The sequence below is a fragment of the Echiichthys vipera genome, assembly GCF_963691815.1.
Source record: "Echiichthys vipera genome assembly, chromosome: 4".
In the NCBI taxonomy this organism is placed as follows: Eukaryota; Metazoa; Chordata; class Actinopteri; order Perciformes; family Trachinidae; genus Echiichthys; species Echiichthys vipera.
In genome coordinates this window covers 9,515,016-9,532,712 of record NC_139829.1, presented here as the reverse complement: position 1 = coordinate 9,532,712, position 17,697 = coordinate 9,515,016, and the positions used below count along the sequence as shown (strand labels likewise).

At 42.3% G+C, this 17,697-nt stretch overlaps 1 protein-coding gene across 1 annotated transcript in view; it reads left to right on the top strand.

Moving 5' to 3' along the window:
- Positions 1-753: 753 nt before the first annotated feature.
- LOC310945908 (coiled-coil domain-containing protein 60-like) overlaps positions 754-17,697 on the top strand; it is a gene marked incomplete at both ends in the record, with an annotated part of 34,135 nt that continues 17,191 nt past the window's right edge. Inside the window, 4 exons of the mRNA XM_083912169.1 lie at positions 754-939; positions 2,014-2,090; positions 8,240-8,404; positions 9,947-10,081. Of these exons, the coding sequence (XP_083768295.1) occupies positions 754-939; positions 2,014-2,090; positions 8,240-8,404; positions 9,947-10,081 (563 nt within the window). The remainder of the gene's footprint in view (positions 940-2,013; positions 2,091-8,239; positions 8,405-9,946; positions 10,082-17,697) is intronic.

Sequence of the window (17,697 nt, the reverse complement as noted above, 5' to 3'; positions counted from 1 at the left end):
CAGCAACTCATGAGGCTTCAAACAAGCCTGCCACGGATCCACGGGGTATTAGCAGCTAATGCATCAAAGGGGATGGAGTGTCAAATGGCTGGTTTGTTACTGTGGACACTGCATTCATCATAGTTATTGCGAGGCTGGCTCAGCCGCTGAGGCTAGCCAGCAAATAGAAAGACGTGGTCCATATCAAAACTGACACAGCAGAATGGAGTGGCTTATCCTATGGAAGACGTTTTTAAAAGTTATTGCAGCCAGCGACGAGTTTGAAATAATTTGGAGTTATGCTTGAACCCAGATCTAACAAAAAAAAGGATTGGTTTAGTCATGCGTGTTGCCAGTCCATTGTCTCTATAACTACAGTGAACAAGAATCACCACGTATATTCTGTAAATCACCAAAGAGGGAAAACAAGGCAATCTCATCTTCTGCAGTTTCCTGTTCTGTGTTATCGCATCTACAGCGCTTTTGATTCAGCTCTCTGTAGTGCTGTTAAGACAAATGCAATACTTACGTCGTTGGGATGGAAATACACAGACCACTTTATAGACAACTTCTAAAATAATGAGTTTTTTTATCCAGTACATGTATAAATTGGAACATGTATTTTGTGTGTGCATTCAAATGCTGAGGTCTCTATATTCTCTGTGTCCACTGAAGTAGCAGAAAGGCAACAACAGTGTCCCGGTTTGACTCGAAAGAGATTTGCAGCAAATGAGCTCATCCATCAGCAGAAGTGTGTTGGGGACAAGGGGGATGATGAGGAGAAGCAGGGCGAGGAGGAAGATGAACAGAGACAGCGGGGTGGAGCAGGGGCCGAAGCAGAGGCAGGACCGCTCAGAGAGAGGCCTCGCAGTGAAATATGACGACTGTGGCATTTCCGTGCTCCCCGGCACCTTCTTCTCTTCTTTGGCTGTGGCAGCTCGAAGACCCGAGCTCAGTTTAGTACTTGTCCAGTTCATTTGTAGCTTCCCCATGAATCTAAAAAATGTCATGAGTGAGTGAGCGGAGTAGCACTTTTAACCGCATTAATCACCAACCATTCCACATTTACTCTCTGGAACTTAACCATTTACATGCAGTTCTACCTCTTTCCCCCCAAGCTTTAAGGTTGGAAATCATCCTGTCTGACAGCATCTTATATATCACGTTAGGTTCTTAGTAAAAGAAAGTTTTTTTTTTTTTTAGTAAAATAAATAATAGTCAGTTACGACTTAAGGGAGTAAGCTAGTTAGCAGGACATGCTGACTATTGCAGTTAGAGCATTAGTCAAGACCTAGTTAAGGTAGCTAAGCCATTAGTGGACAATCACTTTTTGGTTGTTGTATTTTATAATTTTGATATGGATATTTATTTTTAAGCTGAGTTCATACTGATGTCCTTTAGGTTTTAAGCATGTGTATCATTAAATGCAATGCCTCTATATAAGCATTCTCACTTTAACATGCATTATCCCTTGGATTTAATGTGTTTTCTAGATTCCTCACTAATGCGAAATGAAAAATCTGAAGATAGAAAATCTTCATCAATATCCAGTCCAAACTAATGACCCTTTGCCTTTCCTCTAATGATCTATTCATAGGTAACTATAGATGACCCACCAAATATAGTCGACCAATCAATACAGCAACCTTTCAGATTCCACAGGAGGAAGTAAGGTGTGACTGTTAATAATTGTGCCCACATTCATACTCCTCTCACACCCTGTTATCTAATTTATATGGCAGAAAATATCAGTTTATCTTGCACAAGGAGGTTTTTTTTACTCATTGCAGTTAATTATGTAGAGATTAATGCCTGATTATCTGTCATTTCCATAAACGATGTCATATTAGAGACACAATCTTTTTTCTTGGCCTGCTGCCCAATTTGCCTCTGCAGAGGTCACATGGGGATGCGACAGAGTCTTTCATGGGTGAAAAAGTGCTCTGAGCTCCAGAGCTACTCAGTAGACAAAAGGATAATAGCTGCTTGTCCTTTGGTTTTTTATGTCTTTGTTTTTACGCACTTCCCTTTCAGACTTTGCCAGTTTGCGGCATGCAGGCTGGAAAACGAGCAGATATCGTTTCCCTGAGGAAGCATCTGGGCCACGCCAGGTGAGAGTTACATCTGTTGGTGTTTAGCAAATATGTAACAAATGAATCCCCTCTGTTGATATAAATATTAGGTGTCTAGCTGCTTTTTCTCAAACAGATGAGGGCTGCAATAGCAGCAGCTATTAATGGAAAAAGTCCCACTTAACAATAACACAATAAATAAATAAAAAGAGAAATCTGCAACAGTGCTCACTGCAGGTATGCTCAGCTTTCAGTGCTTCTGTGTCCTGCAGGCGGTGGAGTCCTGGCACTGAAAAAGCTATGGCATTTGGTCTAGTGTGTGTGTTTGTGTGTGTGTGCTACCCCCTAACCCCACCACAGGATGTAGAGACAACATCCTCCGGGGGCAGCCAAGGGTACTTCCAACCTGCTGACATTTCTGACAGCTTCTGATAGAGCCCAGAGTGTTGAATTATTCATGCAGGTGTTATGGGGAAAGGTTGCCATTTTCGCAGGAGATACTAACCCCCAGATGAATTGTAGCTGCAAGTGAATACAGTAGTAATGATTTGGGGCTGTGATGCCGTTTAGGCCAAATGGCAGCCCATTCTCTGTCAGCTCACATGCTGCTTCTCTACCAGAGCAAACATATTCACTTAATGTAAGCCTGCTTTTGTTTTTCAGCTCAGGCGGTTAGGTGGAAACATTTGACATAAGTGGTGTGTTTTTCTCAACTCAACTCAAACTTTATCTATTTTTATTATTATTATTATTTATAGAGCTTGTTTTAAAGGGACAATGGTCGACCAAAGTGCTGTACAGCTCAGGAAACAATACAATAAGGAAAATGCACATAAATACAGTAGACGGATGTCTTGCTCTTTCTGAGTTGAAAGCCATGGAGATCAGGTGGGTCTTCAATAAGGACTTAAAAGCCTCTAGGGTCTGGGCTGATCTTATATGCCAGGGCAGGCTGTTCCAGAGCCTAGGGGCAGCCGCCCAAAGGCTCGGTCACCTCTGGTTTTTAGTCTGGTCCTGGGGACTTCCAGCAGCAGTTGATTTGTCGACCTCAGTGCTCTGACTGGAGTGTGACAGTTTAGAACAGGGGTGCCCAATTCTGCTCCTGGAGGGCCACTGTCCTGCATGTTTTAGGTTTCTCCCTGCTCTTACACACCTGAATCTAATGATTTACAAACCTGTGACAAGCTTCAGCTGCTTGGCAATGAGCACATCTTTAGAATCAGGTGAGTAAGAGCAGAGAGAAACCCAAAACATGCAGGACAGTCGCCCTCCAGGACCAGAATTGGGCACCCCTGGTTTAGAAGTTCAGATAAATACAGAGGTGCCAGTCCATTTAAAGTAATTTTGTAGTGGACGTCTTAATGGACATACAGTATGTACCATCTGATTATCAGCATTATCTCTTCTCACCACAGACATAGTCATGACTAAAATAGTCAAAGGTGAGCTGTTCGGTCTAGTTTTCCAGAAGATATTTATTATCTGTCAGGACATCAGTACTACTCAAATACAAGGTACACATGGTATATTTATCTCTGGGAAAGCAAAAATAATACTTAAATAACTATGATGAAAAATTGACTGCAAACAAAGTTTTGTAAACTGGATGATTTGAACACAACTTTTTTCCTTTTTTCTTATTTCTAAGAGTTGGTACTGTACGTGTAATAACACGTTGCGACATCCAGAGATAGAAAATAATGTATCCTGACAAGTGAAAAAAAATGTCACTTGTCAGGATCTTCATTAATTCAATTCATGTCAAGAGGATTATGTAAGACTAGTGTGGAAAAAAACATCGGAGCTCTTTGATTAGAGAGTTCAGAATCAAAGATCACAATTCTCAGATAAAAGTGCAAAAATATCAGAAAAATAGGATGACAATATACACAAATAATGTATTTATCACATTATTTGGTGTGCAGATACCATGACGGTCCAGTTTAGTTTTGGATTTCCTGTATTGTTTGTCTTAGTAGACATTACAACCCCTTATCCGTGTTGTGGCTCTTACCCTCGCCCGTGGTGCTCCGTCATGTATGACTGTGCCAGCTTGCATTGTTGAGATCTGCCATTTGTCCCTGGCGACGCTGACATGAAACATCCCACGCTGTCCTGCCAACGCTACTGCAAGACCTGTTTCTCATCACGTCGTAGCTGACAGATAATACTTCCAAAGACTTCACATTCTCCTGCTGATTGTTGTTTACGTTGTGGTGCAATCTCTTGTGTATCCTACCCTACAAATTGCCCCATGCTAAAGGCTTTAAAGGGGTAGTTCTGATTTTATGAGGTGTGGTTGTAATCGTTTCTTATCCAGTACGACAGTAGATTGCAGTCGGCACGCCCCCAGTTTGAGAGAGTCCCGACATGGAAGCTATGGAAGCCTGCTGTGGATGGGGGCAGCAGGTAAATGTTTTTTTGCCATCTAAAATAGACCCGCCTAAAAAACATTATCAGTTTAAATGTATGCTATATTTAAAATATTCTCACCACTTTACCTTGCTGTCAGAAAGCCTGTTTACATTTATACGGGGGAATTTAAGCCTGTAACTATGCCCTCATCAAAGCAACCAGACTCAGTGATAAAAACAGTCATTTTACCTCACTGATCATGGGAGTAGCTGGTCTACCACTGCTTCTATCGGTCAACTTGTTTGTGTTATTATGTGACTTTGATGAATTGAAAGGGTTAGGAAATAACAAAACCATCAAGCACGCAACTGTTAACTAAAAACTCCTGTGTTGTTCGATGCAAAATTACTGTTTTTGTCAATGGAGTCTAGTGGCTTTCACAAGAGCATAGATAACGGCTTCAGTTTACCCTGTGTACCCCTTTTTTTTTTAGGTGGCTAAAGTATGTTTAGCTGCTGCCTTCATCCACAGCGGTACATTGCTTAGCTTCCATGCCTGTCCTCTACTGCAACTAATACACTGTCTATGGATACAATAAGTACCAAATACTGTAAAACCCAACTTTAAAAAATAAAAACTGTCCCTTAAATTGTAACTAACTGAAATTCACATGTGGAAATTTATGATGATGTGAGAGCCGATTGAGCCACAACATCTTAGTTGGTCTAATCATTGTAAAGATTCCTCACCTACCACAAACCCTATTGCTTTTGTTGCCTGGCAACAAGCTGCCACCCGAGGGCTCCCATGATCTGTTAAAAAACTGTCCCCCTCGACTACCGCCACCCTCGCCCAATGCACAAATGTCTACTTTTCTTTTTTCATTGCAATCAATTTTTAACCACCAATCAAGCCGCTCTTTTAAGCATTGTCATGGGTAATGAGCTTTTCAAGGCGGCTCTGATTTGTGGTCATGTTAGGCTCTCACAAAGAAGAATAACTTATTATTGACTAGAAGGACATGCGGCGGTGATGAGAAAAGGCATAATTGTGTTTCACTTCAGAGCTTCTTTGGTTTTTCAAACACAAAAGTTTCATTGTGTGTTTACATATTGATGATACATTGCTTCTTCTCAAAGCCTTTTTATTTTCTTGTCACACCAAATGCTGCAGCCTGTCATTGACTGCAGCTTTCTTCTGTCTGCTTCTTTCTCTCTCCTCCCCTGCTCTCCCTTCGGCATATTATTGTTCAACTTTCATGTTACATTGGCACACCACTGGGGCTGTTGTCACAAACCTTTGTGCATGTGGTGCATCAAACAAAAGCAGAAAGACACCCACTTGCCTGCTAGTAAGAAGATATTAGTCTATTAAATAGCTGAACTAAAGTGAAAGAGTCACTTTAGCACAAAGAGCTAACAAAATTAGTCAAGTCTGAGGCAAGGTCACTGAGCTACCTCCCACACTCTTGGCAGCAGGCAGCCACTCCAGGGAAAAACTTTCTGCACATTTGAAGCTACGAGTCATTAGCGATGCTGATAGAAACACACTTTAATTAAGACTGCTGCATTTTGGACTTAGATGTCACATCTGAAGATTAATAAGTAATATCAGGGGTGTGGTGGTATGCAAATAGAACAGACATGCCTCCAAGCTAAACTGGTGCACTCTGTGTATCACCGAACAGAGCCAAATTAGCATGCTGGAACACAAGTGCTCTGTGCCCCCCTCCTAGGCTGAAGTGCTTGGCTCTACTTGTGGGCGAAATATTACCAGCCAGCTGCTCGCTTGATAACAAATAAGAAGTGGAGCAGCAGAGGGTTGGAACATATGCAGGCGTTTGTGCCTTTGTTTTTCTGGCTTCCTCGTTGCAAAAAATCTAAGAATGTTATAAGGTCACTGTGGCTCTGACTCTCACTCTTCTTGTTGGTTTCTTGTCATGTTTATAATCAGGAAATTAAAGCTACTTCTTGGTGTACTTGCTATGAGTTGCTCTGGACAACTGGTCTACCTAAATGATGCCAGAAAAACCTGGGGGTTCATTTACCTCCTCAAAAAACATTAGCAGATGTTTGAGTATGTGGAGTATTACAAGAAGTTGCTCATTTGGACATATACTCTGAAAATGCTTTTCAGGCTTGCTTGAGCTTATGTGTTTTTGGACTCTTAAGCCCAGTTCAGACCAAAGATTCGCAACTCTACGAAACTGTTTTAGATGGGGGCAGGTGAAAGTTGCAGTCTGTGACCCGTCTTGTCTGGACTCTGGCTGACGTTGTTGCCTGCGACTCAGCTTGTCAACTCGCCAGCAGCTGGTTTTAGAACGTAACACGTCACCTGATTCAACAGCCAATTAAGTCTTGGCAAAGTCGGCTGGTCAAGTACCTGCCAAACTGTGCTTTAGCCAGAGTCTTCCTCTGGCTGAGCCGATATTTGGCCCACTGCACATGCACATTGGGAAAATATCCATCCATCCATATTCAACCACTTGTCCCTATCGGGGTCGCGGGAGGGCTTAGGCGATCCCAGCTGACATCGGGCGGAGTGCACCCTGGACAGGACGCCAGATTATCACAGGGCACATAGAGACAAACAGAGACAGACAACCATTCACACCTACGGGCAATTTAGAGTCATCATTAACCTAACACGTGCATGTCTTTTGGATTGTGGAAGGAAACCGGAGAACCCGGAGAAAACCCACGCAGACACGGGGAGAACATGCAAACTCCACGCAGAAAGGCCCCAGCCGGGATTCGAACAGGAACCCTCTTGCTGTGAGGGGACAGTGCTAAACACCACTCCACCGTGTCGCCCGGGAAAGTTTTACAATTCTAAAATTTCATGGGTGAAAAATTGATAGTACTAAGAGTAATAATTGACCATTACAGTTCGGGGTGTCCTGTAAAAAGTTTCACGTGCGTCTCGTCTTGTTGCAGTACCACAAGTGGCACTGGAACAAATTGGCTGCAAGTTCAGTGGTGGTGCCCTATACAGCTCTGTTCGAGGGTTACAGCAGACGGCGGTTGAATGGATGATGGCAGAAATACATACACCCTTTATTTCATTTTAAAGCACACGCAAGCTTTTAATATTCCAACAACAAAGGATCATACGCCACCTTGCACAGCATGCACTTTGACCTGCTTTTCTCAGCCTACTCACAAGAAGGCAAACTGAGGTGTGTTACCTTGACTGGTCTACTGGCAAAGTCACCTAGACTGTTGCTTCTAAGCAGCGGCTTTTAATTTTCCACTACAGCATTAATGCAAAGGTAATCACGCGTGCAGTATGAGAAAAACAAGCAAACAGTATTTGAGGAAAGGTTATGGTTGGAAGCTAAACCCCCATAATTAAGTCATTAATCTGGCCAGACGTAACACGTTTCTCCCATAATGCTTTAGTTAGGTGTCATTTGTGCCTGCCTGCTGCTTTGGTGTGCTCTGATTTGGATGATTTACTGTGTGTGTGTGTGTGTGTGTGTGTGTGTGTGTGTGTGTGTGTGTGTGTGTGTGTGTGTGTGTGTGTGTGTGTGTGTGTGTGTGTGTGTGTGTGTGTGTGTGTGTGTGTGTGTGTGTGTGTGTGTGTGTGTGTGTGTGTGTGTGTGTGTGTGTGTTGTGAGGGATTATTGTGATGACACACAAGCACTTTTGACCGTAACTCATCGGCTTTGATGGTTTTTGCAGGAGAAGACGGGAGATAAATGAGCGGGCTTACCATTTGTGGTTTTGTTTTTTTCTGTCGTTTACATTGTTGGAAAATGAACATATATCATCAGTGATGCACGCTCGTGATGCTCTGAATTTACGAGCCCCACTTGCGTCTCTGCTTTGCAGGCGTTTGGCATCAGCAATTAAGCGGGGCCAGAGCTACTACCACCTCCTGCAGAAAGAGGAGCAGCAGGAGGAGGAGAAGAGGCAGCACATTAGCAGGAAGGAGCAGCTGAGATCAGAGCCACAACCTCCCAGTTTCTCCTCTGACTCCGACAGTGATTCAGAAGGGTGAGGCAACAACAGCACAGCAGTTTTTTACTTTTAACACCACTTAAAGCTTCCTTAATCAATATTTTTATCGTACCAATTCGAGCCAGGCCGATATATCAGTCGGTTGATATTATTGGCTGATATTGACCTATCACAGACATATCTATATGATATAATGCAGTAAACGATGCTTGGGATGATTTAGAAATAGTGTCATCACGTAGTTTGTCCAGCAGAGTGTGGTCAACACTTGACTGATTCTGAACATACATTATCTACATGATCTTTATTAAGTTATCATTTCTAGTGTGCATTTCTAGAATTGGTTGAAAATATAAAACATTGTGTATATATATATATATATATATATATATATATATATATATATACTGTATATAAATGTAAATTAATGTTAAATATTCTTTAATAAAACATATTTGTTTAAGAAAGCAGCCTTCTGAGTACCTTTTGTGAGCCATATTTGCACAATCCCCATAGAACAGGTTTATTTCCATACCAGCTTAAAAATTCTCTATATCGGACGCCATATCGGTAATCTGTGAAATCAAAATCGTCATTGGTTTTAAAAAGTCCCATATTGGTCGGGTCCTTTTACAAATGTGTCAAGTAAATAAAAATCCTTGCTCCTATTGATAAACACAGAAAATGACCACTCTTCTGTTTTCCTCAGCTCTACGGAGCATTTTGGTTTGGCGGTCTGAAATGTCATCAACCCTGTTTCCAGCACCATCAAGCTGCTGTTTTGTTTTTGTTTTTTTTGCAGAAAGGCTCTGACAAGCCCAATGTTTGCTGCCAGGCCAACTTCAAATGGCAGAAAGGCAAAGTTAGGGACTACCTGGTGAACATAGTGGAGCATTTAGCAGCTACAGGGCCAAATATTTACCTTTGGTGGACGAAAAAAGGAGAATGATTTACATTCTTCAGGTGGCTAGAAACACAACCCCAAATGAATGCTGCTCTATCTGCTGGGTGCGTAAATGAGTAAATAATTAAACAACATAATGACATAATATTTCAGTGTCACACCTTGTTGCACTGACCTCGAGTGACAAAAATAATCAATTAATTAGATACTTGGAGGAATGATCCCATATCTGTTCCTCTTCATGAAGAGTCTCACTTATTCTGCTGAGTTTTTAGTCTGTACCAAGGGGTGTCAGCATCAACATCAAACACACCTCGCAAACCTTTTACACACATTTTATTAATGCATTTATTCATTCAATGTTTAGTATTCATTTACATTGGAGATTTGACTCACATGATTAAATATTAATTTTGCAGAAATTAAATTAAGTGTTGTTTTTCATCTTGTACGAAAATGATCATACATACAATGAGTAAGATTAATGAACAGCTTGGTTCATATTTAAGCCATTAGTATGTGCATCAGCTTTCAAAACATCCAGATCTTTCACTCTAGTCAAACTAACATGCAAGCTAAGCTATACAGTAAAATAAGAACCTATGGCCAAAAATAACTTCCATATGCGCTTATGTTCTAAAACGCTAAGATAACTGTGCCTCTGCTGCATTCAGGTGGCCTCTGCTTGCAGGAAGCAGCTGGTCAGATGCGAATAAAGCACGGCAAAGCGGGAAGAAGAGCCAGTCAGCACGACCTTTCACCCCTGTCCATCACTCTCTGACCTCCCCTCTGCTGAGTGAAGCACCGAGGTAAGGTTAAATAAGATGGTGGCCTTTAAACAAGCATGTTTTACGGCACTCAGAGTGAGAAACAGCCTAAGAGCTTCAGTTCTATGTTTTTAAAAAAAAACACTCCGCAACTTCAATCCGAGCAGCAACACGGCAGCAGCATATTCTTTACTTCCAGTTATAGAGGTGTGAGAGGAGCTTGGATTTGTCCTTCAGCCTGTCACGTTCAGTACACAACCTTCAGATATATAGTGCTCAAACAATGTTGTGCTGTATTTCACCATATGTATGTGATATGTCTGTAGGTGTAGCGTAGATGTAGCTGGAAAGTGGAGCTGTATGCTGTATCTCCTCTTTGTGCAGTAATGTCTTCCCGGTAGACAGATAAGAACTTTTAAGGCTGTGAGCTTCAAAATGAATTGTTTGTGGAATTAAAATATCAAAGAATATCTCTCCTCTTAATTAAGTCTTTTATACAACATCTACAACACTCCAAGTCCTGGTTAAAACAGAAGAACAGTAATCTTGACACCAACTACTCATTATTGATGTCTCATCTCATCTCATCTTCATCCGCTTATCCGGGGTCGGGTCGCGGGGGCAGCAGCTTTAGCAGGGGACCCCAAACTTCCCTTTCCCAGGCCACATTAACCATCTCTAACTGGGGGATCCCGAGGCGTTCCCGAGCCAGTGTGGAGATATAATCTCTCCACCTAGTCCTGGGTCTTCCCCGAGGCCTCCTCCCATCTGGACATGCCTGGAACACCTCCCTAGGGAGGCGCCCAGGGGGCATCCTTACTAGATGCCTGAACCACCTCAACAGGCTCCTTTCAACGCAAAGCAGCAGTGGCTCACCCTATCTTTTAGGGAGACTCCAGCCACCCTCCTGAGAAAACCCATTTCGGCCGCTTGTACCCGCGACCTCGTTATTTCGGTCAAGACCCAGCTTTCATGACCATAGGTGAGCTTTCAATCCACCGGTTTCCTGCTGAGAGCCATGGCCTCAGATTTAGAGGTGCTGATCCTCATACCGGCCGTTTCACACTCGGCTGCGAACCGATCCAGTGAGTGCTGAAGGTCACTGACCGACGATGCCATCAGGACCACATCATCTGCAAAAAGCAGAGACGAGATTCTCAGCCCACTGAACTGCAACCCCTCCCCACCACGACTACGCCTCGATATCCTGTTGATTAAAATCACGAACAGGAATGGTGACAAAGTGCACCCCTGGCGGAGGCCAACCCCCACCGGGAACGAATCTGCCGAGGATCCGGACACAGCTCTCGCTTTGGGTGTACAGAGATTGGATGGCCCACAGAAGTGACCCCCTCACCCCATACTCCCGCAGCACCTCCCACAGTATCTCCCGAGGGACCTGGTCATATGCCTTCTCCAGATCCACAAAACACATAGACTGGATGAGTATACTCCCAGGCCCCCTCCAGGATCCTTGCGAGAATGAAGAGCTGGCCCGTTGTTCCACGTCCAGGACGAAATCCACATTGTTCCTCTTCAATCTGAGGTTCGACCATAGGACGAACCCTCCTTTCCAGCACCTTGGAGTAGACTTTAACAGGGAGGCTGAGTAGTGAGATACCCCTGTAATTGGCACACACCCTCTGGTACCCCTTTTTAAAAAGAGGAACCACCACCCTGGTCTGCCACTCCCTTGGCACTGTCCCAGACTTCCACGCAATGTTGAAGAGCGGTGTCAACCAAGACAGCCCCTCCAAACCCAAAGCTTTCAGCATTTCTGGACGAATCTCATCAACCCCTGGGGCTTTGCCACTGGGGAGTTGTTTGACTACCTCAGTGACTTCCGCCAGGGATATTGACAATGATTCCCCATCAGCCTCCAGCTCTGCCTCTACAAAAGAGGGCTTGTTAGTCGGATTAAGGAGTTCCTCAAAGTGCTCCACCGCCCGATTACCTCATCAGCTGAGGTCACCAGCGTCCCGTCCTTACTGGAAACAGCTTGGACGGTTCCCCGTTTCCCCCTCCTGAGATGTCGAATGGTTTTCCAGAAGCACCTTGGTGCCGCCCGAAAGTCCTTCTCCATGACTTCTCCGAACTCCTCACACACCCGCTGCTTTGCCTCTGACACAGCAGAGGCTGCAGCCCTTCTGGCCTGTCGGTACCTTGCAACTGCCTCCGGAGTCTTCTGGGATAGCATATCCCGGAAGGCCTCCTTTTTCAGTCGGACAGCTACCCTGACCACTCGGATATAGATTAGGGAGGCCGTTCCTCCCAATCACGCCTCTCCAGGTCCCTCACCTTCACTGCCACCCGTGCAGCAGCGCACCCGACCCAAGTGGTTCCTCCTGCAAGTGGTGGGCCCACAGAATGGAGAGGAGGGAGGTGCCACGTCACTTTTTGGGCTGTGCCCGGCCGGGCTCCGTGGCAAACTCGGCAACCAGGCGCTCGCCGGCGAGCCCTCCATCTTGGCCTGGCTCCAGGCGGGGGCCCCGCGCTTCCTCCGGGCAGGGTGTCTCTTCCTCTTCCTTGTTTCTCCATTGAGTCTGTGAACCATTCTTAGTCCGGCCCCTCGCCTTAGACCACTTTGCCATGGGAGACCCTACCAGGAGCACTAGGCTCCAGACAACACAGCCCTCAGGTTCACAGGGACAAACAAACCTCTCCACCACGATAAGGTGATGATTCCCTGAGAGGTCATTATTGATGTACTTGAGTTAATGCCCTAAATGTTTTGCATTGTGTTTTGATTGTGTCATTTGTTTGTTTGTTGTCATGGATGGTTTTTCTTGTTTTTGGTTATTATATGCACTCATTTTAGGATTTTAAATCAAGGGTCTGGTGTTATAAATGAACTTCAGCTGTATCCAAGTGTACAGTACATCAGACTCTGCCTCTGCAGCTTTCAGTGGGCCTCGCGCAAGAACATCCTGTTCTAATCTTTTTCCTTCTTTTGTTCGTACGGTAGGCTAGTACCAGTGTACCACATCAGATTCAGCAAGCACTCCTAACCTCTGATAACTGTAAATGACCCCTGTAAACATCAATTATATAACAATCATAAGTTAGCACAATCAGGGCCCCATTAATACCATATAATCACCATTATGTCCTATTGACGTTGTGCTTTCTGAGAATCATAAAGGAGTTGCTGAAGCAGAGATGGGAAAAGTAACAAATGCTGTTAATGTCACCTGAGGGTCATACTTTCACTGAAATAAAGAAGAAGTGGTTCGATATGAAAACAGCTTTAAAAAAAACATGTCTGGCCACAGAAAGGCAATCGATGACTGCAAATATCAAATAAGCTGTTTTGCCGTTTTAGATGTTCATATTGATAGTATGTTATAAAACATCCAATTCAAATGTAATGATGATATCGTTAGGCAACAAGAATACATTAAGAATTATATTATAAACAGAAACAGTAAACAGGGGATTTTAATATGATTTTCAAACTCAAAATTGCTTCAAAGTAGTAAAATATACAATCCGTTAGTAAAAAACTGCACACTCATACAGGTCACTTAAGAACCAAAGTGTTTGTGCGAGTGGTTCTTGCCTGAGACACATTGATTCTCTTTACTTGTCTGTACAAATACACTAATATTTATATTATTTGGCACTTTTCATACGTTTTACAGTAGCAAAAAGTGCCTCACAGAAAATAAAAGCAAAACAAAACAAAACATGAACAGAAAAGAAACACCATGCAAACCCAAAACTCCCACCCCCACAATCATACACAGAGATACACAAATACATACGCACAGACACACACACACACACAAACTTACACACACACCCACACACATACACTAGCTGTCGCTGAGGAGACATGGCTGGGCACCGATATCTGAGGTGAGGAGGAAGCTACCTTTTGGGGGCCTCGCCCCCCGAGAGGAATCATGGTCCATGACTGCAGGGGGCGCCGCCACAGGGACTAATAAATAGAAATAAACGAATAAATAAATCAATTAGGTATAACATCGGAATATTTGCTTCGATCACAATGATCAAACGCGGTGACATTTTTGATGAAGGCATAGGTTTCGATGCATTTTCTAAGAATCACCACACCCTGTACAGCAGTAAAGAAAAAATGTGAGATGTTTGCAATTTAAGGGAATACCTGCGCTTATTCCACCTTCTTCTGTCTGCCAGTGCTCCTCCATATGATTCATGTCAAACAGATGTGTTACTACACCCCCCCAAACATCAAACAAAGAAAAACAGACAGGCAGATTGCTGAATATTTAATGCGAAACATCTGACATTGACAAGACATTTCGTGATGCTTTCATTTTGTATTTCTTTCATACGACCGACTCCTTTGATGCTGCGTAAACCGGACCTAACCTTGTCTAGAAGAAAAAAAAATGGTGCCAGAAAAAGTTTTCTCTCACAAATCTGCCTTGTTAGAAACTCAGGTGTTGGCTGACAATAAACAAACACAGAATTCACAATAGCAAAATTTAGTTGTTTCTGCTCTCCAAGTACTGGCTTTTGAACAAAAATAAAATTCACTTTGTGTACAGCAGATTATGTCGTGCCAGTTGTAATGTGGTTGAAAAGGATTACGTGGCAAAGCAGGAACATTTTCGCTTTCGAACCAAGAGGTACCCGTTGTGCCAGCAGTTTTATAAAGATGGACACGGTTGCACTTCTGTTATCCAAAAACTTATTTTACTCATCTCCACAGACGCAGGGACCCTCTGTGTTTTACATTCTGTTCCACAGGGACAAATCCTCAGCCTGTGTTTAAGATATATCACCTCCAACTCAACATGCATTCCCTCTGACACTGCATTACTGCCGCCGCCAGAATACAGCCTTGTTTTCTGGCGAGACCTTCTGGAAAATAACAGCCCTGTTTGAAGGCTTTTACCTGACATCTGACAGATCCTAATCTAGCAGACTTATCTGCCTGGCAGACAAATGGCCTGGTCGATAATGAAAAGAGCTCGGAGCGACCTGGGACAGCAAGCATTTGTGCGCGGAAGGGGAGCGAGGCAGAATTCATATTGTGTTTGATGTGTTTGGAGAGATCATGGGAATGGATGTGGTCATAAAGCCTCAAAGCGTGAAAGTGTCGGGGTGACAGATGCTCCGCTCGACTGCAGGTGACACTGTAACCGTGCTTTTAGAGAGATGGCATGTTTTGAATTTGTCCCCTACGACAGCAGCTCTTGTATTGAAGGGTTAGGCCTCTTGTGTCAATGCTTTTATCCACTTGTTTTACCTGCAACAGAAGGCTGGACTGGAAATGAAGGGGGGTTGGGTGTGATTTGTTTTGTTGCCGTTGGAGGGGGCATTACACCATTGCTTAAGCTAGTGCTGTTTACCTTTTCATCTGGGAAACTTGCACCCGACTCAAAATTAAAAAAACACCTTTTAACAGAGGACTCATACTATGTGTAGATGTGGATTGTTGGTACATAATACAAGTCAGCTAATCAATAACGATATAGTGGATTGAGCTGCCCAGCAGTATACATGTTAGTAAAATTAATCCCACCTTTGCCAGTGATGTTAATATTGTTGCATCAATAACTTTTTTAATTTTTTTTTTTTAATTTTGAGAAAGCAGGGTAATAAGCAGGAGTAGTGCAAATTTTTTTTTAAAAGTGGCATTTTTAAACAAAAAGTTTACTCAACCAAAAGGCAAAAATGAAACCCGGGAATGTCAATGTAATTAAAGAGGAAAACCACCATCAAAGAAATGAAAACTGCAGCTCTTTTGTTCCCCTCTTACTCCGGTGAATTGCATTGTAACTTCACAGCCTCACCTGACACACAGAATCATAAAAATACGATTACAACATAACAACGTATTTCCTCAAATAGAGACCGGGCCTGTATTTACCTTTAACTAGAAAACGGTTTTATTTGAAGCAGAGGTAGACCTCCATTCGTTTTTCTCTCTGTTTGATAAGTATAATTATAATTCAATAATTATAATAATTATATTTTAGTACAAAGCCTTCTTTTGATCTGCTCCCTTTAACAGGGCAGCACTTCCTCTTGTCCTTTTCAAATTAAAAACACACAACAAAGTGTGGATTAAATTCTTGCACTTATTGAATTAAAGCGATGGAAATATACATAATGCTCATTTGGCATACACATAATGTGACAGCCACCAGGATTTTATTCACCTTCGTTTTTCCCCTGGCCTTAACTTGTTTGTGTCAACCACACCCCCTGGCCATTATTACAGACCCAGCTGTTATTTGAGGAAATATGGTATCTTAATTACTGCTGACATCACCATGTTCCTATGCACACCATTTAGTGTTATGCACATGCATAACAATATGCGTCCCAAAGATTATAGAAAGGTAATTTACTGCAGAACTATTTTAACCAACATCCCAGACACAACAGCAACAACTATGCTATGAACCCATAAAACAAACTAAACAAGCTCATGTCATTGATGATGTATCAAATACGTAAACTAAAACATTGGGGTGAAATGAAATGCTAAGCAGTAACACTGTTGGTGTTGGTGAAATGTGGATGTTTTCACACATACACTCATACTCATACTCATGTGATGAGTACTTTTGCTTTTGGTACTTTTAATATATTCTGGTTCTGGTGCTTAATGTCCTTGTGTTTCTGATGTATTATCATGTTGGTTTTTACGCTTTTTATTGTCAATTTGTCCTGATTCTGTTTCTGCAGGGCACCGTTGTAAAATGGAGTTTCGCTCTCAGTTGGTTTGATGAAAAAAGGTTATGAAATAAAATGAAATATGATAGGTCTAGCTTCATTTAATCAGGTAGTTTCTTCCATTCTATTTCTCAAGAGACAAAGAAAAACGAAGAAAAGGTTCAGTGTAGCAGCTGTTGGCAGTGAAATTCTTTGTTCTCAGGCTCCCTCCAACAGTGCTCATACAATATGTAAAGACAGTAAAAATGAGAATCTAAGACATTAACTTAAAATAGTGCAGGAGTTAAAATACAGGAATACAATTTAAAATATAATATAAAATACAGTGTTGTGATAGACTGGTAAGGTAGTGACAAAATGGATATGCTATCAAATACTCTTCCATAAAGCTTTTAAGGTCTTCATGTGCAGTTATTTTTATGTGTTTATTTAACCAGGACTAAAAACTCTGTTTCTCTGAGTGTCTAGACCGAGGCAGCCCTAAATGGAATTGTTGCAGACATAAAACAAACTTTAAAAAAATGAAAACAAAGAACAAATAAAAGAATTAAAACAGTTAAAAGTAAATTTGAGTAAATTTGCATAGCTATGAGTCAGGAAATAACATAATATCAGCTGGCTGTTTTCAGTTTCTATAAAGACTCTGTACCTAGTTTTACATTTTGGGGACAAATCATCCTTCAGAAAAGTAGCACAGTTTTAAACATTTCCGTAGTTTTGCTTGTGAGTTGCTCCAACCGCACTTGCTTAGTTGTGAAAACTCATGGTGTGTTTTTATTCAACATATTCTCATTAACAGGTTTGTATATCTCACGAAAGGTTTTGCACAAAAATCGTATGATATCTTACAAAATATGACTTCTATTTAACACCATGAAACAACAACCAGAAGTGGACTGCGACAGTTTCGTTTAGGAAACAAAAGGTCAGGCATCAAAACGACCTGGTTAGGATTTGAAAAAAGGGTGGGGTTAGGCTTAAGT